Source organism: Apteryx mantelli, chromosome 4 (genome assembly GCF_036417845.1).
Source record: "Apteryx mantelli isolate bAptMan1 chromosome 4, bAptMan1.hap1, whole genome shotgun sequence".
NCBI classification, from domain to species: Eukaryota; Metazoa; Chordata; class Aves; order Apterygiformes; family Apterygidae; genus Apteryx; species Apteryx mantelli.
This window is the reverse complement of record NC_089981.1, coordinates 52,810,142-52,826,532: the sequence shown is the minus strand read 5'-3', so window position 1 is coordinate 52,826,532 and position 16,391 is coordinate 52,810,142. Positions and strand designations below refer to the sequence as shown.

At 39.2% G+C, this 16,391-nt stretch overlaps 1 protein-coding gene across 13 annotated transcripts in view; it reads left to right on the top strand.

Annotated features, from left to right (window-relative positions):
• GPHN (gephyrin) overlaps window positions 1-8,308 on the top strand; it is a 339,571-nt gene extending 331,263 nt beyond the window's left edge. For all 13 annotated transcript variants that reach the window (XM_067295581.1, XM_067295579.1, XM_067295576.1 and 10 more), the window contains 4 exons: window positions 3,185-3,249; window positions 4,539-4,642; window positions 5,913-6,009; window positions 7,458-8,308. In XM_067295581.1, the coding sequence (XP_067151682.1) occupies window positions 3,185-3,249; window positions 4,539-4,642; window positions 5,913-6,009; window positions 7,458-7,591 (400 nt within the window). In that variant the 3' untranslated portion in view covers window positions 7,592-8,308. The remainder of the gene's footprint in view (window positions 1-3,184; window positions 3,250-4,538; window positions 4,643-5,912; window positions 6,010-7,457) is intronic.
• Window positions 8,309-16,391: the final 8,083 nt, after the last annotated feature.

Here is a 16,391-nt window from a genome sequence, read left to right as displayed (position 1 = left end):
TTATTCAGATTAGTCATCATCTTTGTAGGTGAAATTAACTGGAACAGAGAGATTACTTTTTATCAGTAATAGATATCTTTCTGATAACTGTTGCAAATCAGAGAGGAGGAAAATTGGCATACTGCAGACACGTCCACAATCCTGGCTATGATCACTAAGCTCAGACACTGACAAATAACTGGGAAATATAAGGACATTTAACTGTGGATTTGCTTGACAAGCATCTTGTTTCACTTCAAAATTTACATAACTCAAATTGATGTATACAAGCAATTTCTTGAGGAAGGTGGAATGACAACTAATTTATAAGGGTTTGTTTAAAAAAAAATTGACATATTGAACATAAGGGTTTTAAAGGAAACGCAATGCTTTATGTTGTGTTTACCTCAGAAAACGCTGCTTCAGTATTGCTTTGCTGTAGCAGCACTGCTAATTAATTGTCAAGGAATGTAGTTTGTGGCGACAATAAAGATTACATCTACTGAGAACAGGGAATTCTTTTTCACAAATACAGGAGGGGAGAGATTTCTACAGCTCTGTCTCACTAATGGCGGAGTGCAGTTTGTTTGCAAACTAGGTTGGCATGGTCCGATAACTGAAGCCCAAATGCACCTTGAGAAATGATTCCCTCTAAGCTGTAATTGTGTCCATGGAGGAGAATGGAAAGTGGGTATTTGCTGTGAAAACAGACAAATGCTCTGAGTATCTCTGCACACAATGCAGTAAAGGACTGCTTGAGGGTTGATGCTTGTGCTGCTGCTACCATCACCTCCTTTCCATAAAAGGAACAAGTGAGCTGAAGGCATGTTTCTTCCTGTGCCCTTTGCAACCTAGCGCTGGAAGTTGTTCTGCAGCTTGTTAGACTGCTACAACCAGTGTAGGGAAGTCCCAAAACTGGGACCTGCAGTCCAGATTCTGCTGCTGCCAAAAATGGATAACCTGATTTAGAAAATTCAGAATATTACATTCTGATTGTGGCTTATCTGAAAGCTAAGGGAATGCCTTCTTCTGATGATCCTTCTGTAGACTTGGAACAATAACCTGTTAACAACTATCCATAAAAGCTTTAAGAAATCTTGTTTTTCCCAAACACACCATTTTCATTTTATGCCATAGGAAAGATTCCTCACTATTACCAAAACATTTGGTCATCTAAGCCCATTGAGAACTTAAGCACTCTTTGGCTGTAGTACAAGAGCAAATACTCTGTCTCATATATTATTTTATTAAAATTATTATTATATTATTATCTTACATTTTATTATATATTATTTTATTGAGATCTTAAAAGACCTTAGATATGAGTTGTGATTGCTATATTAGGAAAAATCACCATGAATAAGTTCCAATAGCCGAGCCAGATTAGAATTTGATTTGTATGCCTGTACTTTGATGTGCTACATTACTGCAGAGTGATTCCTGGGATTTACCATTCTTCCACTTGATCTGAAAGCTGCTGAACTAATGCAGGGTGATAGCCTATCAAGGAGCAATGTCAGAATAAAGTACCAGAAGACTTTACCAATGATGCTGTTGAAAACTCATATGAGAATTCAGAGTTTCCAGTAAATATGAATTAGCACTTACATTTGTCATACCTCAGTTTGTGCACTGAATATAACATGCTGTAGTTTGGAGGTCTGGCTCACAGTTCCCATCATGTTAGAGACATTTTAACACAGAAACTTCAAACACCAGCTGCCCCTGGTAAAATATGATATTGATTAGTCCTAGCAGATAGAAAATTAAATAGTAATGATGAAAAGTGTGATGTATCTGCTAAGTATTCCAGACCAGGGGATAGTCATTTGCTCAAGATGAAGCTGAGGAACTCAGTCCCATAAAGTATCCTTTCTAATGTTTAAAACAGTGAAAATAAACAAAGGTGTATAGAAAACATTTTTTGAATGGATCAGTCCCTTTTCTTAGCCAGCCCCATTCTTGAGTCATCACAGCACTGCCCTATTTGTATAACTGTAATAGCTAGGATAGCAAGGCGCTAAAGACCGCTCAGGAGCAGCTCTGAAAGAGAGGGAGAACTCTTTACTAATACACCTAGGTCTTCCCAGACTGCAGCTCTGCCTGTCTATCTGAATTTGTTCATCTGCAGAAAATCTAGCATGAACCACTAGCTGTTCTGAAATATTGGTCCACTGTCAGTACTGCTGTAGACACTGGAGTAAGGGAGGCTAAAGTCGCTAATATGTTACAAAAAACTTTGGAGAGTCTTATATAAAAAAATACAGATCTAGAACTGTATAATTTCCATACTACCTCTTTGTTACTTTGGCTTCTAGCATGAAGACAGCATTTGTATTTTTGATTATTAGTTCATCTGCTCTTAGTGACGTTTCCTCACCTGAAGCAAAATCCTCTACTTGTGACTTCACAGTTGAATACCAAGAAAAACTAATTGTTCTGTCATCACAAGCAGAGGATTATGGCTCCACTATGGAATAAGCAGCAGGTGCTCATGAACTGCTAAGAAGGAGAGATCCTGTTTCATTTTATTTTCCAAATATTTTAAATAAAAATGAACATAAACACAAGCAGAAAATAACTGAGCTAGCCTCAGAGCAGTTTATAAATCAAATGATAACACTGGATAGGTCATTACTTCTTAGAGTACTAAGCAGATCCCAAAAGTTGACATACAAAATTGGTATTTTTAAGGGTTGGTAGACTGTTATTCTTGAGGCTGGGTCACTCTAGGTTTCAGAGAATACAGGCAGTCATTTAGCAGAGAAAAGGAGCAGGAAAGGGAAGAAGTCTGTCAGGTTACAATTCATGATTATCACCTCTAAGCTCTACTGCAAGAAAAATATTTATTATAATAAGAATAAAAGTAACTGAGAGTTAAGGGATTATGTGTAATATCTCAAGCAGCTGGGAGAAGAGTTGTGCTGAAAAAAAGAAAGGTCAGGATTTGAAGGGAGAGATGAGATGACTAATGCTGGAGATAAGAGATGATCTGGATATGAATGTCAACTTCCTAAATTCCTCAACACAACTTAGGATAATTGTGACTCTGCCATCCATGAGTAAACAGTCAATGAGGATAAAAGGCCTACAATAAACTTCACATTATGAAATGAGTGAAAAAAAACCTGAGTTTGACTGTGCATTAGAAGGTAGGTTCAGTCAAAGTCCAATGCAGATATTAAATAGCTTTTCTTTCCCGTAGCCTGCCAACAACTTTTGCAACTCTGGATATTGATGGCGTACGAAAAATAATCTTTGCACTCCCAGGTAAGACATTTTGTGATGATTTTTGTTGCTGTGCACAGATGACGACAAACATGAAAAAACTGTGGTATTTCACAATACCCATGCCTGGTATTGCCACCCCTAAGGAAGGTACCTGTAAGGTTTTCCCAGAAATTTCCAGAAGAAACAGAGGGATGTACTAAAGAGTTCTTACCCCATCCTGAGAATTTGCTGTGGTATAGACCTTACGATTTTTTTCCATCCACCAATTTCCTTTTTTTTTTGTGAGTGATACTATACAGCAGGGTTTTCTTACGGTTCCCTCCACCTTCCAAATAGATGCTCTGTGCAGGTAGGTCAGTACATCCCTTCTGAAATATTGAAAATGGAGAAAAAAAGCTAGAGAGTCCAAGAACGTGTCACAGAATTAAGGGGGGGTTCGCAGAATTAAGGGTTTTTTTAAATCATGCTCACACTATGGAACCAAAAGAGGGCAGTAATGCTTCACCTCCTAAACGTTGGGTCGCCTTGAAAAAGCACTGAATTCAGAATGAGTATTTCGTTAGGAATCTGGCTACAAACCTCTCTCCTCTTAAGTTAGGAGGATTCTTTTTTATTCTTCTTGCCCTGGATTTGCATGGTTTTCTGACTGCACAGGACTCCTGTTCTTGATAATCTGGTGGTTTTCAGGTATCTCTCTAGTGCTTTTTTCTCTCCTGTTTCAGTTGTTGCAGTACTTTTTTCGAGGAGAGAGATGAAGAGAGCATCTGTCTAATCATACTATTTATTTTAGAGCTGTCATCTAGGGAAATCCAGATGCATAAGATGAATGTTGTTTGATAAAAGTTGGTCATAAACCTCTCTTGTGTGTCAAGAGAAAACCCTTAGAATTTGTACTAAAGCGTTTCAACAATCTGTCAGGGAATACAAGGTTATTTAATATTGCCTATTTTTCCATAGCTCTTGGAAACCTTAATCATGGATCGAGAGCCCTATCAGCTAGGACCTGCACCTGTGCACAATAAGCCCTGTCCCTGCCCCAGACAAATCTACAAGACTGTGTAAGACAAAAGACAACAGAGGCAAACGCAGGGGCCTCAGGAACAGGGGACAGTTCTGATCAGAGCAGGATTGCAGCCCACCATCAGCCAGATCATGTAGCTCTGAGCAGTTACACATTGTCACGTTCCACTGCAGACTTAGGTGAAATGTTTCCTGTACATAGCATGAAAATCTTTTTAGAATCCTTTAGAGTGTAATTGTTATAAAAATACGAGATTGCTTTCAGCGTATCAAGAGTGAGTCACCTCCGACTGTTCTTTGCTCTACAGGCAACCCCGTGTCAGCTGTTGTTACCTGCAATCTCTTTGTTGTTCCTGCACTGAGGAAAATGCAGGGTATCCTGGATCCTCGGCCCACCATTATCAAAGCCAGGGTAAGAAACATGTCCTATATTTAAAAATTTTTGTCCTGATGTTGAAACACTTCTGTTTGAGCTCTGAAAAGCCGTCTCATTTGGGGAATCTCAAGCTTAGACTAATTTTGACAAGTGGAAAGAAGTTCACAGTAAAGAAAGGTACATTCTGGATCTCCGTTAATGTTTAATACTCAGTCCCATAATTTCTGAGACTTAGATGGCCATCTAATGGATCAAGATGTACATATACACAGGCAGCCATTTTCTGATTAGGCAGGAAGGACACTTTGCTCTATAAAGATCCTGTGGCAAAAAAATGTAGAGTATCTAAATATCTAGGAAACACCTGGAGAGTTAGGTAGTTCTGTATTACCAGCTAGGAACTTTAAACTTCGAAGCCTGTCCTTTCTGTTCTTGAGTAGATTGATTGTATGAGTAACCCACATGACCCCCACTCTAAGCTATGTAAGTCCCTTAAACTATTCATTCCACCTGGATAAGAAATCCTGGATATACTAAAATTATTTTATGTAGTTTCAAGGCATGTTGTTATAATGTTACTTTATTAGTTTTGCTTCAAGGGAAGTACTAAAGAACAGATTGCTTTTTATAACTTTGCCAGCATTCTTGGCTATGCACAGACTTTTCTCTTGCTCCTCAACCCCTGCGTCTCTCTTTTACGCTTCTTCAGCAATCCAAATTCTTCTTTATCTTATGGCTAAAATATTCTAAAACAGACAATGATTTACAGTGTTTCAGTTCTGGGGCTCCCCAACATAACCCTCACTTTTGCATGAATTTTCAGATGTGCTTCCAATAAATTCCATTGTAAGCCATCCCACGTATTTCTTTTCATTTCAAAGGTTGACCATCTCCCTTCTGTCAGGGCTAGCAGGATTTTGAATGTGAATAAAAGTTTTATCTTTATGCAGTGTAATCCAGAGACCAGAAACTATAAAGCTTTTTTCCAGAGAGATATTATCTTTAAACTCTCAGTAAAGAAACAACTTTGGAATATTCAACTTACCACTTGCATTCTCCAACATAGTCTTTGCTAGTATAATATCAAAATTATAATTCCCTTAAATACTATAGTCTCTTTCTCCTGCAGCTTTTGATCTTGCCCTCAACATTCTCTAACCTCGAAATGCAAATTAAAAAAAAAACCTGTTGTTGAGAAAAGACAACTGAACATATAATGAACAGATAATCGAACAATAATTCCATTTTCTTAGATAGTGAAATCTGAATGCATGACATTTTCATCCTTTCTTTGCTTCTTCTACAGTTATCATGTGATGTAAAATTGGACCCCCGCCCAGAATACCATCGGTGCATACTGACTTGGCATCACCAAGAACCACTACCTTGGGCACAGAGTACAGGTTAGTGCCCAGTCACACTGACTGACAGACTCATTCACAGGTCCTTACCTTCCTACACAAGTGCTTTAAAGCAACCAAGAACATGCACGTGTTTTTTCATACCAGCTTCCTTAGGCAGACTGATTTGCTGACAAACTTGTGCACATGCATACATGTACATTAATATAAAATTCACTCATGATATGACTCACCAACTTAATCATTAAAGCTTTATCTGAATAACCTGTCTTTTTATTCACCCACACAAAAATGCATCTATATGCCTGCATAGGTACACACGTTCCTTTTTATACACATTCATCCAAGCTTACTTGCACTCACTCACACACAGGCATATTTGCTTACTTTTACTCTTGCGCGTGTACTAAACAAACACAAGTTGGGGCCTAAGTAGGAACAATTCAAATAAGTATAATTCTAGCTGAATTGGGAAAGTAGAAGAAATAGCAGAGGCAATATATGTTCTCTTAAAGTACACTAAGTACTTTATTAGTCGTGTTTGCCATCTAGGGATACTTCTGGATATTCAGCTAGAATTGAGGTAAATACTATATTCAAATACTTTTTCCACCTGCATGCTGCTAGAAGACAGACTGTGACAGTTGCTCAAGAGATTCAGGTCCTTAAACAACTAATTGACTTTTTGATACATCCAAATTGTTCAATACAAGGCATTATACACAAGTCTCCATAGGAGATATATTGGCACAGAATGCATCTTACCATTTATTTAGAGAAAATTCTTACCATTGACTCCCAGGATCACTCAGTCTCTGATACATTTGCAGTTGTGATTCAAGATGTTACCTTTACTTACAAAGCCCTATTTGGCTTAACTCATTTTTTGTGCTGTGCACCACTTTTTTCTTTATGCAAGCAAGATTGTCTGGAATGATTTCCTTGTCAGTATGAAAGTTTGAAAACCAAGAAACTAAAGGGCATTACTTTTTATTGCATTTTCATTTTTTGTCAGTACTACCAAGATGATACCTCAGGACATGTTGTAAAGCACCATGTCCCAAAGAAACATGTTCTTTTAACTGATGCATTAAAAAAGATTCTACGTTGTGCTGGATTTTGTTTTTGTACAATCTGAATTAAATGTACAAATTGAAAAATAAGCTAATTTTGACAGGATTAGAAATTCCAATGGAAAAGCAATTTACTATGAAAAGATGTAGAAGCATGGATAAAAGTCTGAGGGGGAAAAAAGTGTAAGGTTGGCTAGGAAAGTAATCGGTAGAGACTTTCGAGAACCTGAACAATGAGAGTCTGACTAATTCTCTACATAGTTCTCTGTTTCCATCTTGTAGCCTTTGATCCCAGCTCTATGAATAAGTTAGCAACACGAATATCTTCCTAAGAACAGCTCATTTCCCTCTTGTTGTGTTGCAGCATTTGGAACAAATTGAAAAATTAACTGAAATTTTTCTTTCACTCTCCTGTAGGGAATCAGATGAGTAGTCGTCTGATGAGTATGCGCAGTGCCAATGGACTGTTGATGCTACCTCCAAAGACAGAGCAGTATGTGGAGCTTCACAAGGGGGAGGTGGTGGATGTCATGGTCATTGGAAGGCTATGATGTCACCAGCAAGAGCGAAGCTTTGATGCATGTCCACATATCATTGACTGTATCCTGTAATATGCAACGGCACAGCTAGTTTTTCTGATTTGGATAAAAGTTGATCAGTATAGTCAACATCTTGAACTATATTTCAAATGGAATTTAAATAAATACCTTTTAAAAAAAACTTTAAAAGCAAATCTTAACAAAGAAATTTATTCTGATTATATCAAAGCAACTTTTTCCTTTCCTTGCAATTGCTTTGTGTGTTCAATGCTAGTTCTAATAGCAGTAGCTTTTAGTAGACAGCAGTAGGTGCCTGCAGAACTTGTGTTTTTTCTCATCTTTAAGATACAACTACTTACGCTCTTAAAACAAGGCTGTCTGCTTATTTATACTAGCGTAGACAACACTTGGATTTCCCTTATTAGTATGCTTCATAACTGCTTCACAGAGAGCTTCTGCTTGTTCTTTATCTTGTATCTCGTGTTGATGTGCACAGTGCCAAAAGCAGAGTGGCTGCACTGGGAACCCAATGAAGCCCCGAGGTTTTCCCACCTTGCTGTGCGTTCAGGGATCTCTCTTGTCCCAGCAGCCACCCAGCTCAGTACTCTTGGGCAGTAACTGGATACCTTTTATTTCAACAAACAAAAAAATTGCTTCCTTAAGTGCTGACAGCCTTTTTAACCAATACATTTAAAAATGTACAGAATTAAAAACTAAAAAAAAAAAAAATCAAAGACTGATCTTGTACAGATATTAGTGTTACCAGCATTCGTGTGGAAATTAAATGAGCAAAGAAATAAAACTAATGTTAAACAACTCTGTACCATAACATTTTCTGTAATGATACTGAAACTTAAATGAATAAAAAAAATCCTCAATCATTATTTAAAATTTCACCAGTTTAGCCTTGTTGTTTGAACGAAAAAGATACTGTTTTAAGAGGGTATTTGAGATGGGGGAAGAGGACAGGAAGGAGGCGAAACAGTATGTATAATCTAGAGCATTTCCTAAAATACAGTAGAATGAATGAAGTGAAAATATAAAATGACCTCTCTCACATTCATCTCTCAAGAGACAAAATAGATGCAGCATTTGTAATGGGGAGGGGATTAACTGGCCTAGTCAAAGCTGGAGAATACTTTTTTCCTTTTAAATTGTATGGCAGTCGCAAACAGCCCTTGGGCTGCACTATGTTGCGTAAGATTCTCTTTTTCGATACTGTGACTATTCAGCCCTCACCAGATTATGTACTTTGGTAATTCCACGTTTTGCCTGGGATTCACACCGTATCAGCACCCTGTAGCACCTCACTTCTTGGAGTTCATGGGTCGAATGCTATCCCATCAACTCCGTTCATGAAGTCAGAGGACAAAGACACAAATCTGGATTCAAGTCCTGAATGCCACAGTGGAGCAGATTTGTAGTCCTATGATAACTGCAGACAGCACCCCTGGGGTTCGTTTTAAGACAAAATTCTTTGCCTGGCAACAGCCTCGATACGACGCACACAGGCCAGTACAAAGACAGAAAGCAGGTGAGCACACACCGTGTTCAAAGCCACACCAGCGACTGCTCTTTCAGAAAAATGTTAACACAACTTGTAGATCATATTTCTTTGTTCTGGACTGCAAGTCAATACTTGTAAAATGAATGTAATCTCTCTATGAAATAGCAGGATGGTATCAAATTAAGTTCATGAATGCCTGTATTTACTGTATCAGTAGTGCAGACTACAGGGGTAGCAAGAGTGAGAAGACTTAACTCACCTCTGAGAAATGATGTAGAACAGCCCATTCTTCATTATAATCCAAGATATTGCATAGCTAGTAGTTACTATAGGCAAATACCAGGCAGCATATGCAAAGAAAATTGGAAATTCATAAAGGACACCAGTAACAACAATCTGAGGAAAGATTGCTCATGCAATCAGAGATGTTAGACAAAGATAAAAGAGAGATGTGAGAAAACCTAGGCATGAATATCTTGGGTCTGTTTTACATTAAAACTATTACCCAGTATGAACAGGGCTGAGAGAAGTATTAGTACTAAGCTGTGTACTGTGTATGGATCCATTTAAACCGTATCTCGGCATCATGCCACTTAACCACCATAATAATGAACAAAGCATTTAGAGGTTAAAACGATCAAGATAAAATTTTTCCAGATGAAAATCCTATCACAGATAATATTAATTGCTTTAGTCACTGTACTGTGTTTACTAATGCCCTGTGTCCAGTGTTAGAAGTTTTATGGGAGAAAATAAGCTTTGCAGTTTCTGAGAGAGATACATACAGCCAAGCCAAGTGTTAACACTGAAAGCAATAGCAGTATATTGGAGAAGTAACTGTGGGAGCAGTTTAACTTTAAATCATAATTACAGCTAGGCCTTGATTACCAAACCTAAAATTTACTGTCCAAAGAATTGGCCTTGGTTTTTACAAAATAAATGGATGATGTCAAATCACTTTTTATTGAACTTTCACAAAACACTATTTAACGGAAGGTTGGAAGCTTCAGGAAAGAAATCAAGGACAGATGGATCAGACTCCTCTTCAAGTATGTGGTTGCTTTGGTTCAAGGATTGAAACTTGTGAATGGAAATATTTTAAGGAATACTTTTCACTGTTTTTATTTGTCTAGCTAAGGCTTCAGCACTATCAAAATAGCAACTTAACAACCAGAAGCAATGCCAGCAATGACTGAAGAGTAAGGCTGGTTTTCCAACATTTGTAGTTTTCTCCTTTTTACATAATTTTCTTCAGCACCTATACATGGAGATGATCATGAGTAGAAACATATGCAGTCGTCCTTCAAAGTCCTGGCATAATGCTACAATGACCTGCAAATCCTACAGTGTATCCTAGCATCCTACCTGGGTATCCTGGCTAGCTGGTACCAGAACCTTGAATGTAGCCCCAGATGTGAACTCTTATACAAAAATTGGCCATAATCAACCAGCCAAATAGAAGAGTAGACTGGCCCTTACCAAGTACTAATTTCAAAACTTTAATTACAGAAATCATAACCTTAATTCTATCCTGATATTAAAATATGCTAAACATCACATAAGACAGATGAACTGTCTTTGATCTCCTTAGGTAGTTATTAGAGAACCGTATGACTCAGAGATGACTAATTAACATGGAATCTTTTGCCTTTTTGATTCTTGGGCTGAAGGGTTGCACTTAAAACATATTACAAAATGGTTACTGCTTTGAGGCAATATGCAACTGGAATCATTCTGTAGGTGCTCTCTTTGCCTTCCTCATCTTGCCACTCCTGCAGTATGCACTACAGGTTGTCTTTTTTGACTTGTCTAAGTCCTGAAGAAGTGCTACTTGCCTCATGACCAATAAAGATGGTCTTCAGGCCACAGGGAGTCTGCGCATACCCTGCACTGACCTCAGAAGTTGCCACTATAGTGATTGTATCTACCATTTCCTTCCATTTACCTTGGTTCCAAGTCTGCCAAAGTCACAACGGCAGGTGCCAGTCTCAGATCCTTCGTACGACAGCAATGTGAACAGCCTGCCCTGAGTCACGCTCAGGAAAGCTCTCCAGCCTGATACCTGTGCCAGCGCTTGCAGGGCAGGAACTACCTCTGGAGGTTGAGGCTTTATGATGAGACATCTTATTTCACAGCTGATTTGGAAATCAGGTACCAGGCTAAAATGACCCAGTCCGGCACTTCCTATGGCTCTCTGTTACGTTCTGATACTTAGCTTCTCAGAAACAGCACCATCATGTAAACTGTTTGTGGGGTTTTGTGTTGGATAAGAGAATTATACATTAAAACAAAACAAAAGAAACACCCCACAGCTGTGATTTCTTACATGATAGCAACATGTTTTCAGATATCTCTATTTGCAGTTTGAAAAGAGAAGCAAAGTAAGGGGAAAGGTCAGATAGGAAAAAGGAATAAATATTAGTCCACATTGAAGATACATCTCTCAGGAAGCATATAGAGGTTCATCAGCAATCAAGTTTGGTAGATGTTTTAAAGGTAAGAGTGTATTTCTTGGATACATTTATTTGGTATATTTGAATATGCAGCTTTGTACTTCCTGTGAAGAACTAGTTGGGAGAGTATCAGATGAGAAGTCAGAGACCAATCCACGCTATTGTACCAAACAATAGATTGGTCTGGCAATCTTCCAGTGTGTTACCAGACAGGAAAATAAGCATAGGAAAGAAGATGGTAGATGTTGAAATGCTTATACACAAAGTGGCAAAAAAACCACTGTTTTTCCCTTAGCATGAACATTGAAACTGGATTTTAATAACAGAAAAAAAACATGAAAATGTCTGCCATTTATGCTGATGCTTTCCAAAAACTTCTAGTAGTCTTTTATTCCAAATAAATGCAGGAATATATTTCCAACCTAATAATTCTTTTGTGAGGTGATTTTATGAATTTCCCAAAATTTCAGGGCAGCAAGTCTTTGCTCAAATGTCTTAAATGTATGGCAGTCTCATTCCTGGAGCTAGTTAAAGTGTAACTCCTGTGAAACAGCTAAAGGAAGTTTTGGTACTACAGGTTAGGCAGGGAAGGGCATTTACACATGTAGTAGAAGAAAGCACAGAGACAGTTCTAGGAGAAGTGGACAATGAGATGGTCAAAGTCACAACTATTTTTGGAGAAAAAGGACTTGTAGTGAGGAGAGCAATTGCAGCTGCTGCTGACAGTTAATGCAACAGTCTATTGAATAGAAACAAAGTATAGGTATCCACAGCAGCATTTGGTAAGTACATTGCGATTTAGTGCCTCAGTCTCGCAATGAAGAACATCATATCTAATAATTATAAATACTGAATGGTTTGGCAGCTCCCCCATCCCCCAAAACCAGCCAGTCTCAAAAGACAAAACCCAAAATCTCCACCACTTCTGCACTATACTGCCAGCAGCTTAAGATCTATATTAAATATATTAAAGCAAAGTAGAAAAAAAAAAATCCACATTTTTATGTTTCTTTAATGTTTCCTTTATGGTTATTTCTTTTATGTTTTTTTCAGACTTCCTGCTTGTTTTCTGGTAAGTATATCCCTGCCTCCACCCAGAAAGGTGAGTTCCCTTACTAGATATAAACTCCACACTGAAATGCAGACACTTATTGGCTAATTCACGGGGAGGAAAAGCTTGCAGTTTTTCCAAATGTTACTGCCTCATGCTAGTTGCAGGTTTTTCTGAAAGGCCTTAGTGACTCATATTCAGCATTAGATTAAGACTTGCTTTGTGCATTCATGCCATGCTGCACATAAGCTGACAAAGCTCCTAGAATATAAAGCATTCACAAGGGCACTGTAGAGAATGGTTCTAGTTGTCTGCCTGGTCTGGCTCTGATTACTTGCTCCATCTCAGCACCATCTATGCCACTTGAGCTGCCTCCTTGCAGTCACTTGATGAGCATTGCATAGCCTGCCTTGTTGCAGTGCAAGGACTTCTGCATTTGCTTTGCATGGACCCAATTTGGATTTAAAATTACAGACAGACAACTTAATTGTTGCAGGGTTAATTCACAAGCAAAACTGAGAACTGATTGTATACACCAGTAACTCCATAATTAATCTGAACACACCTGAGAAAGCAAATGCACTGTCATGACCCTGGTAACCACTGATTCAATACTAGAAGTAAAGTAACTAAGAAAAATATAAGCGGAGATGAGACTTTTCTGGAAGACAAACCCATGCAAAAACTACATTATAAACAATGGCAGGATAAGATCTCAAAAACCTGATTTACTCCCCTTGTAGACACCGAACAGTGCCAGATTATGAGTCATCTCCTGGTGCATTTGCTTCCATAAAAACAGAAGTCCTGCTTGACAAAGAGCTAAGTGAATGGTGAAAATATCTTTAAAACAGTGGATTGGGCCCAAGAGAATCTGCAACAAGGTGAAATTATCTGACCAAAATAAAATTATAGACATAAGGCCACCAATGCAAAGAATACTGACATGTTACCAGCCAGTGGCACAACAAAAAACTGTCCCACCAGACTGACAAGGAAGTATGCAAAGTGGCCTTCATTGGTGCATGATATTATGCTCATGTTGATTTTATTGTGGCCCAAGCTGGTCCAAAAGTATACCATTACTAAACAGAAATCAGAAAGGTCAGCAAGATGGGTGAGAGTTACTACATCAAGGATGTAAAGCTCATCAAAAACAACAACACATTATTACCTGTTTGACAAGAGCATTTACTAACTGGGAGGTTGTCTGTTGTAGCAAAGCAACCAATCACTTCATCATTTTGAAAAGTTATGCTGTTCGGACCAATAAGTGGTACCTAATTCTACAACCGTGTGCAGACCATCCATTGGCTCAGAAGACGATAAGCTGGATGTTTGCTGACACAACTTCCTACACTTGTGATGGCTGGTTCCAGCAGGAGAAGGCAGCTTTTCGTGGGACTGTTCAAGAAACCCCTGAGAAGGAGACAATATATTGCCAGAAATTTCCCTGTGCTGTGTGGCCTATGCACTTTTAGACAAAAAAATATTTCCCCCAGAAAAACATGACTGATAGTTCATATCTCAGGAAGAGACAGTACAAATGCATGGCAAGTAGATAAAGATGCATCTTCCAAATACTCTCCCAGCATCCACAGTGTTTGTGGCAAGAAGTTCCAAAGCTCAACTAAGCACGGTGTAAAGCATTATTTCCTTTGTTTTGTTCTCAATCTGCCACCTACTTGTTTTATTTGATGCCTCTTAACTTTTGTATTAAACAATGAGGAGACACCCTCACCTGGCCAGCTATAATTTTATAGATGGCTGTCTTGTGGATTAAGAAGCCTAATCTATGTAGTCAGCCTTTGTGTCCATACTTAGTCTCAAAGGGTCAATAATTTGGATCATCTTTGATGCCCCTCTTTGCACCTTTTTCAGTTTTCCTATATTCTTTTTGAAATAAGGGGACCAGAACTACACACAGGATTCAAAGACATAACTGTCACAAAAGCGTAATGATGACCTCCATTTGTTCTCTACTTCCTAATAGTGAATCTGCTTTTCACTGCTTCTGAACAATGTGTTTTTACAGATCTATGAAACCTTAAAATCTCATTCTTTACTGATAATAGTCAACCTAGAGACGGTCATTAGAGATGACAGATTAGGAAAATATTTTCCTCATATGTATCATTTTACAGTTCTTTGTGTTGAATTTCCTCAGCTGCTTTATCACACTTCCACTCAACTTTGAGTAATCCTTCTGCAATTCTTTGTAGTCGTCCTTGCCTTTAATACCACAAACATCTTAGTATCATCAGCAAGCTCTGTCAGTTCCCCATTCATCCCTTTTCTAGGTCATTTTTTAATATATTTACTAGCTGAAGTCCTGTTGACTCATACGCCAGGAAAAGGGGTATTTGTTGGGGGGAGGCAGTAAGAGAAGAGGTATTTAAATCCACTTCTGCTATTTCCTAATCCTTTGCTATTTCAGGAGAAATAAGAAGCTCAAGAAAACTTATGGGACCTTAACATCTTGGCAAAATGACATCTATAAACATCCACATTACTTGGAACCCATAAATAGCAATACAAACACAAACTGCTACAACGTCTCCGCTATCAAAGCCTTTGGAGATGTCCTCTTGAGATTTAGAGCTGCCATACAGCCCCATCCCGGCTTTGTGGCAACAGTTGCCCAGGCAGTCGCTGGTCTTTCAACCCCTCTATATCAGTGTGCCCCTTTTTACAGGTGCGAAGCAGTGGGAGGGTGGGGGTGTCACTCACCAGCTTCGGCCCAGCTACATGGAGCAAAGTGTGACTGGACCATACCCCAGGCCAGGTGACCTCTCTTCAGCCTCATGTGTCCATGGCAAGCTGAGGACTTATGAAGAGCAAAGGAAGGTATCCATGGCCCGCACAAGTTAATTCCACATATGGACAGTTATTTATTGGTATAGATATCTTTCAGTGGTAATCCTATAAACAACAAGACAACCCACACATGCAGAGCCTGGCCTTGTCTCCAGCTCTCCAGCTTCTGCTCTAATGTGAGCCTTGCTTTTTGAAGCACAAAACAAAAATAAAATGTATCATAAAAGCAAACCACAAACTTCAGAAGTGTGCCGCTCCAGCCCATCACCATCATTTCCATGCACAGCCCATGGTGACTGGCACACCCCATGGCCCCTGCCCTGCCCAGCTCAGGGGTGCAGCGCTCTCCTGCTTGTGGGCTCCGCACGCACCATCCTGCCGTCGCAGCAGGTCTCCAGGCCTGGCCCTGCTTCAGGGCTGCTCCCCACTCAACAAGGCTGCAGCTCTGCCCTCCCACAGGCCATCACAAGCCAGCTGTCCGGGCCCTGGCTGTAGAGTGTTGGGTTTTTTTCCATCTCCGAACACTTGGTGTAAAAATAGACATTGCCATATACTCAGGACATTTATTCTATGTAGCACATTCTTTCCCCCCCCGCACTTAATTTGACGAGGAGTATTAAAAATTAGCATCCTGCTTCACTCAAAAATTAGCTTCTATTAACGACTTTCAGATACATATTTTTTTCCCCTCTTTTCACCCCCTTGTAGAGATCTTCCCTGACTTCCACTGTGGAAGGCCTGAAATATTTGAGAGCAAGTTTCCCCTGAGTAGAAGCATGCACTAGGGCAAGCTAAATACTGTTTCTCCAGAGCACTGTAGTCCCCAGCATGCTGGTGAAGTGGTGGTAGCTCAGCACCTGGTGCATGCTGCTGGCTGGAGGGGAGGCAGGAAGGGAGCTTGCACTGCTGCCACTTCCACCGTTATTTACTGTTGCTTATTTTGTAATTGTGTGGGTAAAGGGAAAGAGGGAAGTTATCTGCACA